This window comes from Melospiza georgiana, chromosome 1 (assembly GCF_028018845.1).
Source record: "Melospiza georgiana isolate bMelGeo1 chromosome 1, bMelGeo1.pri, whole genome shotgun sequence".
NCBI classification, from domain to species: Eukaryota; Metazoa; Chordata; class Aves; order Passeriformes; family Passerellidae; genus Melospiza; species Melospiza georgiana.
This window is the reverse complement of record NC_080430.1, coordinates 69,027,468-69,045,956: the sequence shown is the minus strand read 5'-3', so window position 1 is coordinate 69,045,956 and position 18,489 is coordinate 69,027,468. Positions and strand designations below refer to the sequence as shown.

Sequence of the window (18,489 nt, the reverse complement as noted above, 5' to 3'; positions counted from 1 at the left end):
CAAGTAATAACAGTAAACACCTGAAGAGCTCAGGCAGTTGAAAATGAAAAGCTTTGAGAAAGAAGTTTCTCACATATATTTGTACTAAAGCCCACTCCACAACTCTTGAACAGATGAGATTTCAGAGAGATTTTTGTAAGTACATAAGGTGAGCTTCTAAATAGCAAGGAACGAGAGTAGCTAGAAGTAGAGAATTAAGTCCCCCAGAAATGGTGAGAAATTGCTGAAAGTTTTGCCCTTAAAGTAATTTGGTGTGCCTGTAAACCTTCAGTAAAAGAATAAAATTATGTATATCTACAGAAAACACCTATTAGAGCATGGAATTGTCCAGACTATGCTTATCTTTCCAAGTTTCTTCTGTCCATTTATGTGTCAGGATATATTTTAATTACCTCATCTCATTATATTAATTTAAAGTGTTATAACATTTAAAATGCTCAAACATCTATCCAAGATAGCTGTTTTTTATATTTACTGGGTGAGAGGCTTCTAAGAAGCACATAAAACAAAAGAAGGTACGAGTGAAGCTGTCTGCTAAGCACCGCTAAAGAAACCAACGCAGATGTTCATTTGTCAATTAAAATATCAAAGTATTTTTGTATTTCTTTTGTGTCTTAAAAAAAATGTTATCTGAATCATGCAGAAGGTAATTAACCAATTTAAGTTAGCACTTTTATACTTTTTACAAATAAAAATCAGAGGACCACATTCTACAGTAAAATGACCTATCCAAATGTGTGACTCAACAACAGTGCAGTTGGTTTAAAAGCCCATTTTAAACATTGGTAATGAACTTGATAGAGCAGCAAATTATCTTGAGGGTTTTGGTTGGTTTTGTTTCAGGGTAGGAAAAGTGCATCTGCACTTGTGTAAAAAATGAAATGAGGCACATGCAAAATCTTTAAGGACACTAACTTTGCTACCCAGTTTGAAAGGAAATGCTTCCACAGTCAAAACAGTACACCACAAAATGAAGCAGGAAATGAACTAACCTTTTGAAATCTTCTTCACTGAAGAAAAACTAAAAAGTTCCACAGCCAAATTCAGACTACAGTTTTAAAATAATTTATTCGGTCACATAAATACTTTGTAACATTTGCATGTTCCCTTTTTCACATCCTTGGCACACAATATAGCTCTTAACTTGTACAAAACTAGTGTAAACATCCATGGAAAATGAAAGGAAAGCTGGTTGACATACATAAACATTCAATAAATAGCAAAAGGAGTGAATAATTGATGGTAAAGATCATGTAATTTCACTTGAATGTTTAATTAAAAGAACCTTAATTTTTTTAAAAAATAGTGAATTAAAACTCCATTTCCCCACCTTTTTACCATTTTTGCATTTAATCAGATACACAATAACAATTCTTTAGTTCAAATTCTTGAATGAACAACAGCAATTCAATGCAGTTGTATGACTTGAGGCATTGACAGTTTCGGTTCACATACAGAAGGTTACAAAACAGTATTTGCAGGTTAGTGGCTTTGGACAGCACAACTTCCGAACTCCCTCAACTCATTCCAACACCACATTAAGATTTGCCTTAATGAGCATTAGTGTATAATCTGTTCTTGATAAAGACGACATCGGACAGATGCTGTCGGACACCTGGGTAATGCTGGATGTGGTTGAACCAACGGGACACGTTAAGGTATTTCTCCTTTTCTTGCACTGTGAGGTCCACCTGCATGGGGAATAAATACAAGGCACCAGTAACACCAGGCACTGCATCATTAGAGTCATAACATGTGGTAAGGCAGAATAAAAGTGGATCATTTTACAAATGATTTAAACTCAAGTAAATTGTTACAGTCCAGCAGTGTTGTATCTTAATTTCACACAGTAAAACTCAAACCCATAATATGTATGGAAATTTAATCTACTCAAAGAAACAGACTGGGAGGTGGAATACAGTTGCATTACAGAGAGGGGGGGAAAGCTTGCATGAATTTAAAGCATCTCTCTATTCATGGGGTCAGGATACAGTACAGGACAGTGCAGGGAAGAGTTCCACAACATGCACAACCCTTTCATGTTAATTTAGCAGACAGTCTTGTCTCACAGGCAAAGTGACTACTTCATGTTTCAAAGTGTATTTTGAGTACAGGAGTAAGCTTTTTCCAGGCAATTTCAGACTGGATAGGATAATTGGAAGTTGTTTTGTATGACTACTGCTCAAAATAGAATAGTTACTAAGAATCAGCATAATTTAACTGCTCAGATCTGCTAGCTTTCATTATTAAGATAGCAATGGCATTATTCAAATAACAACAGTAAAACGAACTGGAAACCTGCCCATACTTCATAAAAATATTTAAAGTACTATCACACAGAACAGCTTCAAGATCAATCAGGGAGAAGTCTCTATCACACAATTGCAACAGCTCCTTGACACAGGATATGTGGTTAAGATTAATGCAGAGCTTCAAGCCTATCCTTAATCAGAAGACTGGCTTAGGTAAAGTTATCTACAGTTTCAGATCCAAATTCTACCTTTAAAAGTCTTTCAAATTTAGGTCAGCAGCACCCTCAAAGCTTTACTACAAAGTCTGTTATTACTTCGGAGTCTTTCAAGCCAGCTGTAAAACTATTCCCACCCTGCATCACCTGCATTACTATTCTTGATTAGCAATTTTATGTCTTCTCATTTCTCTGTAATCAAGGTGGCTTATCAGTTTAGACCATAATCTCTTTTCTCACATTAACATACTACAACTGAATTACAAATGGGGCAGTCCTCAAAACAGACTATAAAACCTGCCTCAGGAACAAAATGTGATGCCCACATCAGCTCCCCTATCCCATCTCACCAAAACTGAAACCAATCAGTGCAGGATTCACCTCACTTCATTTTCAGCTAGCCAATTAACCATCAAGCTTAATTTAAATCTTGACAATGCCAGCAGTCAACAAAAAAGGGCACATCTGCACAGGACAGTTTTACCAGAAAAATAACAATCTAGACATGCCTAATATTTTTCATGTTTAGATTTCTAAAGCTAATCAAGGTTAATCTCCTCAAAAGCTAAACAGATAGTGTATTCCTTACGCTTTGTTCTACAAACACTAGATTTTATGGATGTTGCAGGTTCACTGAAAATTTGGTTTTGGGCACAAGACAGCTGGAAACAAATCTGTTTCAATGAACTTTGGATCACAGAAAGAGCTAAACACACTCATTTACAGATATTGAGGTGTATGAGTAAAAAGCTGCTCTTTAAACCCTCGTCTTATATTTCACCTTGTGACATACTGCACTTTTGATTTCAGGAGTTTCCTATCAGATTTGCTGCTTCTCCTTGCTGTTCTCTCACACAGCCCAGCACTTGGCTTAGAACTGGGAAGCTTTGAACATGTATCAGCAAAAACACTGTAAGGACATATACTAGAACCAGTGGAAAAATACTGAGGGAGAAGAATTTCAAGGAGTTGCAGAAGGGAATTCTAAACCAATGGAACACAGCATAAAAGCCCGATTAATGGAGAGTTAGGAGCATAGTAACTGTGGCAGTAACCAAAAGGCAGGGATCTTGCAGCTGCTCCTAAACCCAAGTAGCTGCTCTTCCTAAGGAATGTACCTGCCAGAATACAAGCACAGCACTACAGATGTATTTCTTTCTGCAATTTTGTACTGTTATGAACCTCAGTTCAGGCATATGAGAAAATCTGCTCTTCTTGCTGCTGGCATGGAAATGCAAACATTGTTCCTACAGTTGTATAGTCTGATAGAAATGCACAGAAAAACCATAAAAATCAGCCACATATTTTTGCAGATCTAGAAATATAAGAGAGTTATTGGTAATTAACCAAGTAAATAGCACTAACCAGAACAGCACTAACAAAGGGGGAAAAAAGTCTAGAATTTTTAAAGACATTACAAATTACAATTGGAAGCTATGGTAATATAATACTTTCACAAACTGCCTGAGTTTCTCCAAGTGCAGTATATTCAGGACAAAAAAAAAGCAGTACCATTTAGGGAAAGATGCTTTTGATCACTTGCAGTGCATTATAATTAATGGTAGCTGGATGCTGATGCTTGATATGAAGCTGAGGGACCATTTACAAAGTAAGATAGTGCGTGAAAAGAACAATGTGTGTGCTTTAAGGCAACCTAAAACTACTGGTAGTGACGAAAGGTACTTAATAATGAGCAAATACTAAAATACTGAAACTTTAAATTCCTTGAGTTTACAGTAACCTTTTTTGAAGCCTATACTGGATGAGCACCTGGTTATGGAAAGGCTGAGCTAAATTTTATATTTTGCAGCAGATACAGTATTTCCTTCCCATCATCTTTCATTGGTAATTCTCGATCTTCACATTTCTCCAATGTAAATCAAAAATATAAGTCTGGAAAACTAGTCCTCTTCTATTCTGTTAGCATAGTGAAAAAACATCTGAAGGGCAAAACAGCTATGCTAATAGTAAGACCCCTTTTTGTACTCTAGGCACAACAAGCGAGATATTTTTACTTATTTACATAATGTACTCTACCAGTGAAATATATTAAAAAGCACTTTGTGGCATGCTCTACTTTTTACTCTGAACATAACTCTTAGGTTAATTGTTTAGAGATCACTTCCATGGCATTTTTTACAACATTTTGTTAGATGGGTATTTTCTGTTCTTCCTCATTAAATTAGATAATTCCCCCAAGTTAAGAAAGGCTGCTGTTCTGCTGTTAAAATAATTATTTGCTATTAAAGCAATTATTTTAATAGCAAAGAAGCAGACACTTAATTTGACAGACTTTTTTTTCTTTCATGTGATGAAAAAAAAAAAAAGTCTTTTTCTTCCACCACAAAGCTCACTGAGGGGCACCAAGGTGGTTATCATACAATGCAACTTTAAGAGTTTCTGAAAGGGCTAAAAATACACAAGCTTTAATTATATTTTCTTTCTATAGCATTGGGGATGCAGGCATAAAGCACCATTCCACAACCTGCAGGTCATGGAAAATCTAAAAATACCTCCCTACATATGAACCTCTTCAGCACCAAGACAAGGATAGATACTATCTGACTTTTTAAATTTAACCTTTAGACAGGGGAGAAAGACAAAATAACCCAACATCTGGATGGTATATTTCATGACATACATGTACTTTCTCATAGTTCGGTCTAATAGTTCTGTTGTTAAAGGAATAAGCACAAAATCACATCTTTTTTTTTAAGTTAAAACTGCTTCTTTTGCAATTCAGTTGAAGAACCATTTTTAGCATCATTGCTTAGAAGAAAAGCCTGCTACCTCAGTACTAAAATAAGCAGCATATCAGTGAATCTCAACAAAAAGTCATGGCAGTCTGTTTATTACAGGAAATGTTCCTTATGGGAAAAATAGCTCCAAAATAAACTACTATTGTAGTTTCTTATAGTTATTTATAACTCCTTGAAATTCTTCTCCCTCAGTCTCATTACAGTTCAATATTAGTGGTTCTGACTCAAGGACAACTGCTTAGTTTGTTCTGTGCTTGATCATATTTGGTTTGACACCAAAATTTTGACTGAGGCATCTTCCATTTGCAGATATAAACTTCACCCATAAGTAATTTTCCAGACCTTCTTAAAAAAATTTCAAGTCAGACATATAGATTTGAGAGCATTTCCTTGGTTCTGACAAAATTTTTGAAGTATAAAAGCAGATCAATCATCATATTGACTATTTCTCTTTAAATAAACTGGACTTGTGCTGGTCAAAAACATTTAAGAATAAAGACATCTGGAAGCTTCCAAAGAAATAATTTTAAAAATCCGCCAGATTAGTAAACAAGTTCATTACCACAGGAGGAATTTAATGCTAACTGATTGCCTAAGCTAACCTCAAGCAATGCTTCTAAATTCAAGTTTTTGCTGCAATCTATGCTTTAAACTAGTAGAATTTTATTGTCCACATTTATCCACATATGTATTTCTGAAATTGAAGTGTCTATAAGACAACAATATTAATGCTACATACACATAGACATCAATTACATATGACAATGTAGATCACATTGATTGAAAAGGAAGTATCAAGCATTATATTTTTTTCAAGTTTTAACCTATATTATGATGCACAACAGCGTGTACTATTTAGTTCCTGCCTTATTACTATGAGTGTGTATTTCTAATTAAAAGACCCAAAGAGATTCTGTGTGCAAGAACCCTGAAACACTGCCTGTGAATCTGATTCTCACTGATTGAAATAATAATTTTTTTCCCCACAATATGGATTTTTAAACACATTGCATTATTATGTTTATTAGGATAACTAGAAGGGACAGGGAGAATGAAAGGCAGGCACACAGCAGCAGAATTAAGGGTTGCTGCTGTTCAGTAAACAAACTGTCAGGTCAAATGGATGAGCCTGGACAGTGAAGAACCAGACTCCAGAACCCCTCCTGGATAATGGGAAGGGCAAAATGAAGATGGGAGGGGGGAATGAATACAACAATGCATAATCCATACTCAGAGAAACCAAGACACCACAGGTGAAGAACTGAGCTACAGGAGTGGTTGGTCTTAAAAACTTTTCCAACGAAATGTGCATCAAAAGGGTTTTAAAGTTTTTCTACTTGGCTTATTCAGGATGACCATGGTATGCCAGAAGTATTTACCATTAGTGATAGTATCCTATCACTAATGTCTGTGTTAGCATGTAGTTTTTAGCCTATCAAAAGCAGAGATTAACCTCTAAGGTACTACCAGTGATGTTTTTAGATCAAATTTCTAGGTAACTTGATGGACAGCAAGATCTGTGGGTTTGCCCTATGCCCCATGTCTCCCATTTCTACCTCCTTTCTTAAAGCATCATAGGAAACACGTATTGATATTTCGTACAAGGCTTAGCTGAAGCAGTGGGGGATATGACAGCCTCCTTCTCTGAACCACTTCAAATGAGGAGATACAGCAGCTTTCCCTGATTCTCCCATTAAGCTTAGGGCAGAGCAGCAGCTCTGGACATACTCTCTTCTGATTACAAGAAAAATAAAAATAATTAAAAGACATCAAAAAAAAACCAACACAAGACTCTAGAGTTCAAGATGCTGCCTCTATCTCTATATGTTTATCAATTCTGAAACCTTCAAATTACATGTAATTCCTAGTTAGTGGCTTCTAGATTTGCATATTTATTTAGAACAGTCACCCTGTTACTAGCCCTTTATACCTTTCTGATTCAGAAAATTACCTTCGATGAAATCAAACATTTCAGAAACAGATTCTGTACTATAAACTTGTCCCAAGTAGTGTCTGGATGGTTGCAGGCACACAGGAGCACCAAGTCATTTGTTTTTACCATCTGTTCTATTTCCCAAAGCAATAACTTGTATCTTTTCATCTTGATTAGGTGGTCTACTCTAGAGCAAACTCTAAATTTAAAATACGCTTGGATTTTCCCTTGCCAAGTTTTTTTTTTTTTTTTAAAGACTCATTTGAACTTGTACTCTCTTACAGAATATACAATCATATTTTTAGAAAATACTTATAGTCTTTTTTATGTCTGCACATCATATGTGAAAGGTAACCCATTCTGACTCTGTAATCAACACATCTATCTTACTGCTTAAGATATTTTACAAGGTAAATATGATTTAAAAGAATTAATTCTATGCGACTTATTCTAGCAGGTTTTCGAAAACCTTTTGAAATGAAGCTTTCCTCTCCTCTGCTTGACACTTATTTGAACTTTTACTCCTGGACAGTCAAGGTACAGATACATAAGTTTACTTTCGTTTCTGGTAGAATTTCACTACTTGATTGCCCCTCCCCTCTGCTTCCATTTTGAAATGTATTCTTCGACACTTCTCCCAGAGCTCTGCTATTAATTGTATAAAAGTAACCATTCACCCAGTTGATTGAATTCAATTCTCAGACATACATGCATTTGTCAGAGGCATCTTGTTCTAATTATCCTCACTCCCCCCCTCAATTTTCTAATGTAAAACTGACTGATTTCATCTTTTCCCAAGAATTAAGAAGACCTTTTTATGCGAGTCCTTTGGTTTCTTCCCACTCCAGAGAATGACAATGGCTCATTTACAAACACATTCCAGCTACCAAAATGCAAATAGCTTCTACTGCTTTATCTTTAAATTTGCACTTGGGGTTCAGAACCGAAGGTGCATGAATTTTTAAGCACTTCATAGTAGCCTGAGTGGATTACAAATAATCTCAGCATCTTTCCCACTTAGAAAAAATTTAATGTTGGCATGTTTTTTTTTTTTTTCGTTTTCCTCTTAAACACCAGCTCCCTGTGTTGTTTTCATATTATGTACCTTATCAAGTCTTATCACTTAAGTCTGGAAACACAAATGACCATTTGTTATGTCTCAAACTTTTTTATATGCATTAAAGAGCTTAATTTACATGCATTTGTATTTCTCTAATACTAATGAAGTTAATACTTTCAGTTCTGGCACATCCTTTCAGCTTCATTTATCTATTTGCCCATGTACTTCTGTGACTGCAGTTCAGTGATGTTTCAAACTTGAAAAGGCAAGAGTCCTTAATCATAGAAACACAGGAACAGGTATCATCCTTGCTATATTTTGCAGAGGAAACCAAAGCATTCTAACACTACTTGTCTTTTGACAGATACACAGCTAAACATTAAAGAATAAAATGAAAAACCTAGGAACAAGTTTTATCTTCCTCTGTTCTGTCAGTTAACTTCTACAACAATAAAATGCCCTTCAGATAAATAACAATTATGATAGTTGCACATATAAAAATGATGCAAATAATGCTTACCATGATATGATGCAATCCATAGTACATCAAAATGTCTGCTAAGGTAAAAATGTTTCCTGCAAGGTAGACTTTATCTTCAAGGTGCATGTTAAGATCCTAAAAAGGAAAAAGTCATTACACTGCTGTAGTATTGACTTTGTGAAATGATATATGAAGGCAGCTGTTAAAAATAATAGAAATTTCCTCTGGAGACCATGCATATAAAATAAACATCAGTTTTAAGTTATCCTTACTCAGCAAATAAAACAAACAATAAAAGAAAAAAAATCTAGAAAGTAAGTGATAAGATAATAAAATAAAATATCAATCTTTGACAGTGAGAATTAGGTAAAATTTAAATGCTGGTCTCTAAACAAAGTAGTTTATACATAGTGAAATTTTTGTAAATGCAATTGATTTTAAGCTGACTCCATTGAAATACTTTTAAGTCTGTCTTTTCTTGGCTTCAAATTACTGCAATTCAAAAATTAGGAGAGCTGCGTATTTATCATGAGTGCAAATTCAAATGTTTAACATTTGATTAATAGAAAATGCAGTCCTATGACAAAAGGACAGCACGCTGTTCTCCCAGCAGCAGCAATGCCTGCCCTCCAGGATTCCATGCAGCCGGTCAGCAAGGCTCTGGAGCACCAAACGTCTAAGAACCAGGGAAGCACACAGGAACAGTGGGGTGGGAAACAAGGTGTTTCAAGCTTGATGCTGGTAACTTGATACCAATCAGCTGCTATCACTTGACACCTGCTTTTATTAATGTTGAAATTACTGCTAACAATTCTTTGTGACTGATATTGTCAATTCAGCTGCTGTCCAAGTCTCTCAGAAGAGAAAATTTCAGCATTTTAAGACCATCTCTCAACTGTTTCAGATCAGAAGCCATCAGGGTGGGTAGTAGGTGGTTTCTGTTCAGGTTTAGTAAATAATTATTTCAAATGCCTATTAACAGAAAGACTCATTTTCATGGCTTTTTGTATGCAGCCATTCTCTACCAAAAACCAAGAGGCTGACAGGCTCACTGTTGCTCAAGTTTATCATTCTGAGGACACAGGCACCACACAGCAGCTCTACCTCTCTTACCTGTCCTTCCTCTTCTCCAATTCTTACCTAATTGTCATCCAATTCATACACCTTTTGCCCCCCCACCCTTTTCTCTAAAGAACTGTAACAATAAAATTATCTACTTTAACCTGCATAAGCCAGGTTAAAGCAGATTTGGTTTTACAATATTATTTTCAGACATCTACAGAAACAGTTTCCCAGCTTTCCCTTGGATTTGGAAACTCCCCTCATCAGAGGGAAAAAAAAAGCAGCACACAACATGTGCTTAAGCCACTCCCTTCCCCTGCCCTAGAAACAGAGGTAAGCAGCTTAAACATAACTAACATTTTAAAAAATTTTAATTTTTCAGTCTCAATTACAGCAAATTCCATTTTCAGACATTTTATTGGAAAAACAAGTCTTGGGCAAGATAAAAGGGGTTAATACTTAGTGAACAATTAAAAAATTATATTTGGCCTTCAGCATGTTGCACTTTTTTTGGTTACATAATTTTACTGATAGAGGGATTTCCTATAATGCATATATAGAAAATAAACCAAGATCAAAACACAAAACTAGAATGCTGAGACTTTAAGACATATAACCTTGCATTTGCTTTTGACAAGTTTCACTCCATTAAGCTACCTTACTATTCTTTGATAACCTCTTCACGACAGGACTCCTGTACTTCTGTAATATTTGAACATCCCCATGTCTGCTTTGATTTCTTTTATTAGAGCAAATCAGGAAAGCATATTAACCCCTGCATAGTTAAAATTCTGTAAGGTCAACTGCCCCTGGCTATGTAGCTTCTTTTCTTTAGACTGGTTTACTGCTTTGTTCATGTTAGTGGGAGCTCAAATTACCTCAAACATGTAACTACAGTTCTGTGGCATTTCCTACAATGCAACACAAAGGAAAAATCCATCTTAAGAAGAAAAAACTTGCAGGGAGAAAAATACCCCCAAAACTAAAGATCTGCTTTACTAGAAAAAAAAACCAAAACCCACAAACTTGTCTGTTTTGAAACAAATTCTCTGACCAGCATTTTTCATTTCAATTAACCAGAAATTTCACATGCATTATAATGAAAACTAACACAGTTGAAATTATATTTTCTCCCCTCCTCCTCTCTTCTTCTTAGCTGAGGCTACGGAATCAGGATTTTGTAAAGGAAAAAGCTCATTATCTTTGAAGGTATCATCACCATAGTTATATACCTGCTGAAAATTTTGGATTTCTGCATCAAAGAAATTACAGCATGTTAATTCTGAGTTTTATATTGCAAATGTACACTCAAAACAGTCATCAATAAAAAAATCCTAAAACTTTAAAGGCAAGGTAGGCCATTATAGCGTGAACAATTATTTATTCTGGTTCATCAAATTTTATGAAGTCAGTTAACTGAGCAAATTAAATTTGACAAAAATGGTTTAGTCTTGTATAAATTAGCATTAGTTTACAATTCTGTTTTTGAACATGTATTTCTCTCCCCTAAAATACAGACAGATATTTTGATTTCATTCTGCAACACCATATTTTTTTCTGAAACACCATATTTTTTTCATGTGCATTAGGCACATCTCGTTAATCTTGCTGCATGGGTTGTGCTTCCCACGGATGATTATATTACTGGCTAACAGCCAAATGTGCTAAAATTCCTGAAAGTCAAGTTTGCTCAAGTGACCACTGTAATTAAGTGAAATAGTGTTCCAGTCCTGGAGAGATTAATGAAAATATGAACACAAAACTCTACAGAGCTTCTATCACATGCAGAAAATTCAGGTCTGCTGGCTGTCATCTGAATAATTTGTCTTTCATGTACCAAATGCCACTACTTAAATGAATTCCATATATACAAACCCAGGATTAAAAGACTAAGATAGTCCTGGAAGTTGCTTGTAACTATATAAACTTACTGTTGCATTCCCTCAGGAAACTCTCAGATTTCAGACATACTTAAGGCACAGCTGCATTACAATGCATTAACATACACTGAACAACTGCAGCAATTCAAACACCATTTTGAGAGGGAGAAAAGCAACAGAAAGAGTTGTTGCATTATTTATGGACTAACTGATGTATTTCCATTTGCTTGTTCTATGGGAAAAAAAAATCCAATTTACAGCCTGTATCTAGCAACAGCTCAACGCATGCCATCCGGAGCACACTCCTGAGCACCCCCAGCCTTGCTTACTGCCTGTTAAATATGCAATACAATGGCCCCTAATCCATTTAATCTGCTCAGGCCCCTGAATCCCTGCCAGTCACTGCCAGTTGTGACAGCGGCTCAGATAAGGAACTGTGGCCTCTTAGGACAACTCAGGAGCTTCCAAAGAACCTAATCACACTCTGATTTTGTTCTGGATATTCTGCCCACAACACCCTGCTGGTGTACATGCTCCCCGTACACACAGACGTCCTGTCCTTTCAGTCAGCAAGATTCCCGAGGTCATTTATGCCCTAAGTGCTTTTATGTCTCTCACACCATGCAAAGACAAAAAGCTGAGCACTCCCAAATGTTTCAGGAAAGCCCCTGACAATGCAGAACACAAGAAAGGGTTTCTGCAGCCACATCCAAGAAAAGCAGAACTACACTTTCGATACATAGACGTATTTTTAATTCTCATGCATGACTCTTCTCTCTAACTGGCAAACCGAGCTAAACCTGGTCTGGAAGAATATTATATTACTGAGTTTCCTGTAAAAGAAAAAAAAAAAATCAACAAATGTTGCTGCAATAATAAAAATTCAATCTTTAAACCTGTAAGTGTGCAAAAAAACCAGTGTACAGAGCTGTGGATTAATGCTATGAACAGAGCATGGATTAACCTGCTTTTGCACCTGTGGAAACAGTAATTTTTCAAGCAAGCACATTAAACAGAAATTACAGCTCTCTTATTCAGATTTAGATTTGGATTTCATTATTACAGCCAGGCAGCACAGGAGACTGGGATAAAGCTAATTGAAATCATGGAATATTGTTCCACATGAGACACTGGAAGTAGTACACAGAGACCCTTAGTTATTATCCTTCACAGAACAGAAGTTTCTACATTTATGTGGATGCTTTTATAAGAATTTAACAAGCTACCAGTTATTTGTCAGAGGTTTCTGAAGATGGAGTATGAGGGGGGAAGAATCCTCAGGTATAAAATACATAAAGTTGATAAAGCAGAGACATTAAAATCTCCTGAATAGAATTCACTAACACCTAAGTAGACATTTGATGGCACAGAGAAACAGAAAAAACACTGCTTATCCTGCATGACAACTCAGAAATTTTCAGATTTTTTTTCCTTATGCAGCTTAATTTACCACTACCTAAACATCAAAGAAAAAAAAAGATTATACTCCTTCACCCTGTGGAAAAGGAAGTTAATATAATGCACTGTGTATTATGCTATCACTGCTATTGACATTCATCATTCCTATGGATCTGCTGAGGAACAGATTTGGAGCAAAAGTACTGCTCCCAGATATTTTGTCAAGTACAGAAGCACAAATCAAAATTAGACAAAACTCAACAAGCCCTTTATTGGTCCATTCTGAACATTGTGGCATTTGCTCTGGATGAATTAAAAAACCCTGGTTGAGATGGTCTGTTTCACCATAATTTTCCTGCCAAGTAACAGCTTTAGGCAACACATCAGTAAGAACAATTTAACAACCTATTTTCGCAAAGCAAACAGAAAATCCTTCCCGTTCAAATTAACAAACACAAAACCAGTTATTTACTGACATTTTGTAGAAGCACATCAGTTAAGGGTTAAATAGAGGCAGCCTAAAGTTTATAGCAGAAGTTACTGAACTGTTTTTGGTGCAGCTTATTATAAATTGTGGCTCTAGGCTGCAACCGTCCCAAGGCTGCCATTGTGTATTCCAGACACGTTGTAAAACTACAGCCTCAGACTTCCCTCCCTATTTTAGTTCTTCTTTTTTTTCCACCCTTACTCCCTTTTGGCACAGTATACTTTAATGGTAGGCTGCCCCTTTTCTGATTAATCATGGTGGCAAGAGAACAAATTACAAAAAAAAAAGCTCTTAATTGCTATACTATGAAATTATTAGCGCTGAAACAATTCCACAGCAGCCTTGTGTTAAAATAAATTCTGGTTATTCAATACTTGCTTAAAAAAAATCCACAGCAAAACTTTTAAATGCACTTCAAGGCAGAGATTCTCTCTAAAGTAACACTGACTGTTTCTCAGTAAGGAAATTTTGCTTTGCTTGGAAACACTTGATATATCTACATATTTGCATTCAGCATATTGTCTTTTCTACACAACCAGTGTCACTAAGGCCAAAGATGGAAAGAGATCCCACCTCCAGCAGGAAACTGCCATATCACTGCATCTGGTTTTAATGCTCCAGTGCAGTTCTGCAAATACTCTTGCATGTGCTGACACTGCAAATATCATCCCTAAAACCATCCTGAGCAGATAAATGTTGTTATAACAAGACAGAAAATTTGCTTTTGGTTTTTATAAAAGGCAAGAGAGGTAAATGGAAGTTAGTTATTTATTCTCATATGGTTTTCTCACACTTTGGGAGAACAGAAAGCATCACAAGTTTCAAGTTTATTCAAAGAATGGCTGAAACTCTGTGACACTTGTCATAAAAGTTTAGACAACAGGGACCTCCACAAGCCACCTCGTCATACCACAGCTAAATCTGAAGTTAAACCCTGATTAGTCAGTGCCCCTCCTTCAATGAAGTTCTAAAAATCCTAAAGGGTAGACAGTTTGCATGCTGTATCTGTAGAGTAACCACGACTGTGAAGGTTTTGATAACATCTGCACATAGAAAGTAAGAGCAGATATGTTACAAAAAGAGAAGCAATGTAAACAAACTCATGATTCATCAATGGAAGATATTCCCCAGATACAATGAAACCAAGATAACTCAGATTATATGGGATTCAAGTGAGAGAAATGGTTTATCGTGGTTTTCACCGAGTTGGTAGGTAATGCAGGCACCATCAGCCTCAAGATCAAGAGGGCTATCAGCTCGAAGAGTAACAAAGAGCTGTTTTGTATCACTTTAAGTTGCATTTTCCTTTATTTTAAGTAACAGTGTTAATACTGCTTCAGTTTATCTTTGGTTTCTGCACACCTTGCCAGAGCCAGAAGTCATTAGGACTCTGACAGCTTCAAGTAGAGTCAACCTTGCAGCTCACAAACTTCTAAACTCAGAACTCACTGGCAGCACTGATCAATGTAACTCTCTATCTAAAACATACTTTTAAAACTAGAAAAAAAACCCTTTAAAAATCGATCAAATGTCACTGCCCTTTTATACAAACTTTGAAAACAGTGCTTAACACTGTAAGGCAAATTTTCTCTTCAAGTTGTTCCCACAAAATTGCAAAAATACTTATTACCAGTTGCAAGGAGTAAGGAAAATAGAGTAAGTTTTGCTATCTGCTCCTTGTCAGCTGGCTGCTCTAACAACAAGGGGGACTCCCAAGATTTTCTTTTCTGCTTCTACCTGTTTAAGAGGAAGTAAGCTTCAGCCTACAATAAAAGTTTATTAACAGCAGACCAAGGACTCCACACAAAGTCACTCAATGTTAAGGACAGTTATGTAGTTGTTCCTTTATGATTTCAGTTTTCACACACAATTTTGTCCAGTATTTCCTTTTAGCATCAATATCAATGACCACAGCATCAAGTATGGCTTGTATCCCATAACTGCCACATCATTAAGAACAGCTCTTAAAGCAAACAGAGAAGTGTTATCCTGGAGTACAACACCAACTTACTTATAACTAAGGGTTTATGAAGATAGTAAGAAACTGGTGCCTCACACAGGCAGCTGAACAGCCTCTAAACTGTGTGGAACACCCTTCACAATTTACAGCCATTGAGCACTGCAAGAGCTCTGCTTCATATATGTCACAGTTTTTGCTGTTTTCCTGTTTCAGGTTGCTGGGGTATTTTTGTCAATAAAAGTGAAAAGCAGCAAGAGGAATAAAAGCCAGTACTTAGTGATACTGTCAAGCCTTAGCATTTGTTAAATTTTATTAATTAGATGCTCACACACACATTAACACTGTAATTTCCTTCAAGGTCTAGTCATTCCAAAATTCAGTGGCAATTCAAAGTAATGAAGAACTCCTCACCTTCAGAATTGTTCTGGTCTCCTCCTTGCTGGAGCCTCCATTGACCCGGGTCACCCTGTACTCCAGCCACTGCTGCACCACAGCCTTCTCCTCAGCAGTGCTCCCCAGCAGCTGCTCCCTCCTGGCCTGCCGCACCAGGTGGGCAGCGATGGTCATCAGCCCCCTCAGCCCGGGGCCGTTGTTGCTCTGCAGAACAGGAACCTGAAGTGGAAACACAAGTGGAGGGCTAAACAAATAATTGAAGAAAGCACTCTCTATATGAATGGCTATTGGTTTACTTTTTAAATGCTCCCTCAGAACTTAAAAGCATTCCTGGTAAAGGCAATGCCATCAAAACCAAGTCTGTGCTGTCCACTTTTTGCTCCTTGGGGTGTTTTATTTTCAATTCTTCCAGAAGAACATGAACAAACCAGGACACCCTTATCTCCAATTAAGCCAATTCTGCCAACATTAGGCAAAAATAGCATTGTGTGTTCTAACACTGTCAGAAATCTCATGAACTGACTTCTAACTCATTTCCCAGTTCAGGACTCTGACTTCAGACTGTGAAGTCAGTAGCATCCAACTTCTCTCTGAGCAGGCAGGCTGCAGGCAGGCACACCTCCTGAAAAGCTTATTCCTACACACTGCACCATTGCAAAAGGCCCTGAACAGCAGCCAGGAGCTCACTGGTACCAGCAGGACAGCACAGCACACCTCCACCTCCAGCCATGATGTCTTTGTGAGTGACAGCAGCATGTGTTCAAGCATTGGAAGGGAAACTGGACTGCCACCTCGAGAAATGAGGTGAGGGAACTGGAACTCACTGCAATGGGCTGAAGCCCATTCAGGCATTTATGACATAAAATGAAAGAAACTGATTAAACTGCAACACTCTTTCTTTTAAAGTATTTGACCACACAGAGGAGTCTGTTTATGTCCAGGTTTATTTAATCTAAGCTGAAAGTTGAAAGCATAATAATATTTTTGTATTTGTATCAAGAGTCTTCCACTACTATTAAGTTTTTTTTTTTTTACTGAGCATCCAGACAGAAAAACTACACACAGACCTAGTTACTTGAATTTTTCAGCATTATGCTTTATGGTAACAGCACTAAAATACCAGCTGGGCAATAATTAAGGCAGTTTTTGCAAGTGAAAAACACACATAGATAGTCAGGACTCCAACCCTGAGCAGTCAATTAAAAAAACCCCACACACAAGACAACTGCAGAGCTTCATTTCTCAACCAACCTTCTCCAGGAGGGAGGAGCAAACAAAGGGCTCATAAATTTGTGACACTCCCAGCTCTAAATTGCATTTTTCACGCCTCAGATGCCTCTTAAACAATGGAACCTAATGTTTCCATACAAACTTTGAAGCATCAAGACATTTGTAACCATAGAATCATCGAAGTTGGAAAGGACCTTTAAGATCATACAGAAGAGCATCCACCCAGCACAGTCACTGCAACCCTAAATCACTGAATCACCACTCAGTGCCACATCCAGACAGCTCTTAAACATCTCCAGAAATGGATACTCCACCATCTCCCTTGGCAACGTATTTCAATGCCTGATCACCACAAAAGGGAAAAACATTTTCTAATATCTAATCTGAATCTCCCCTGTCTCAGTTTAGGCCATTTCCTCTGGCCCTCACTGCAGGCACAGTAGACAGACCAACTCCCACCTCACTACAACCTCGTGTCAGGCAGGAGTACTCTAAAGATTAAATATTTAAGAGCAACACGTCTTCAGTACAGACATCTTCCTATTATTAAAATACCTCCTTTTTCTTCCCACGTCATTCGATCAAGATAGCACAGGTACAGGGAAAGGAAAGTGCAGAAAGAACAAGCATAAATCAAGCCGAAATCCCTTCCATGGCAGATGATGATCCTTCCCACAAGCAGAGGGAAGGAGTTTCCAGAACCGACAGGCTCGCAGGCAGCGAGGCCCTACAGCATCCACACCATATGGTGAGGGACCGGCTGGAGGGAGCACAGGTGAGACCCCGCTCAAGGAGACGTCGGCTGGACTGGTACCTGGGGGGCCGCAGCCACGTTCACATCGGTGTCTGAGGGGAATTGCCAGGGGGGAGGGAAGGGAAGCTCGGAGCGAAGCAGTCACTGGGGAAAGGAGACCAGAGAACGCCCGCCCTCCCACGCGCGTCGCCACCGCCACCCAGTCCAGGCCCCTCCTCGCTCCCTTCACCTTCCGCTCCCCCTGGACGCCGTACTTGTTCCCGCCCGGCAGCCCCAGCAGCCGCTCCAGCAGCTCCAGCTCCTCCGCGCCCCGCACCGCTACCGCCATCTTGCGCGGCGGGACACGCGGGACTGGGAAGGAGGGCGGCAACAACCAGTCGTCCCATTGGCGGAGAGCGCCACGGCGCCGCCGGAGGAAGCGCCGCTGCCATTGGCCCGAAGGGGCCGGCCAGCCAATGAGAAGCCAAGAGAGGCTTCGCGTTCAGCCTTTCGGAGGGGTAGGGAGGAGCAGCAGGGTCACGAGTGGCGCATGCGCAGCCGCGCCTGCACGTCCCCGGCCGCACGGTGGGCCGGGCACGCGCGCTCCAAGCCGCGCCCCCGAAGCGGGGCCCTGCGGGGGCGGGGC

The 18,489-nt window shown here is 38.2% G+C and overlaps 1 protein-coding gene across 2 annotated transcripts; it reads right to left on the bottom strand.

Moving 5' to 3' along the window:
• Positions 1–1,049: 1,049 nt before the first annotated feature.
• Positions 1,050–18,250, bottom strand: EEF1E1 (eukaryotic translation elongation factor 1 epsilon 1). Of its 2 annotated transcripts, none has more exons than XM_058039406.1 (4): positions 18,119–18,250; positions 15,899–16,099; positions 8,740–8,835; positions 1,050–1,691 (listed from the first exon to the last, which is right to left on the bottom strand). In XM_058039406.1, the coding sequence occupies exons 1-4, from the start codon at positions 18,248–18,250 to the stop codon at positions 1,551–1,553; spliced, it is 570 nt and encodes a 189-aa protein (XP_057895389.1). In that variant the 3' UTR covers positions 1,050–1,550. The 2 variants fall into 2 exon arrangements, with proteins under 2 accessions (XP_057895389.1, XP_057895397.1); XM_058039414.1 differs by having other exon boundaries at positions 18,094–18,225.
• Between the last annotated feature and the right edge of the window lie 239 nt (positions 18,251–18,489).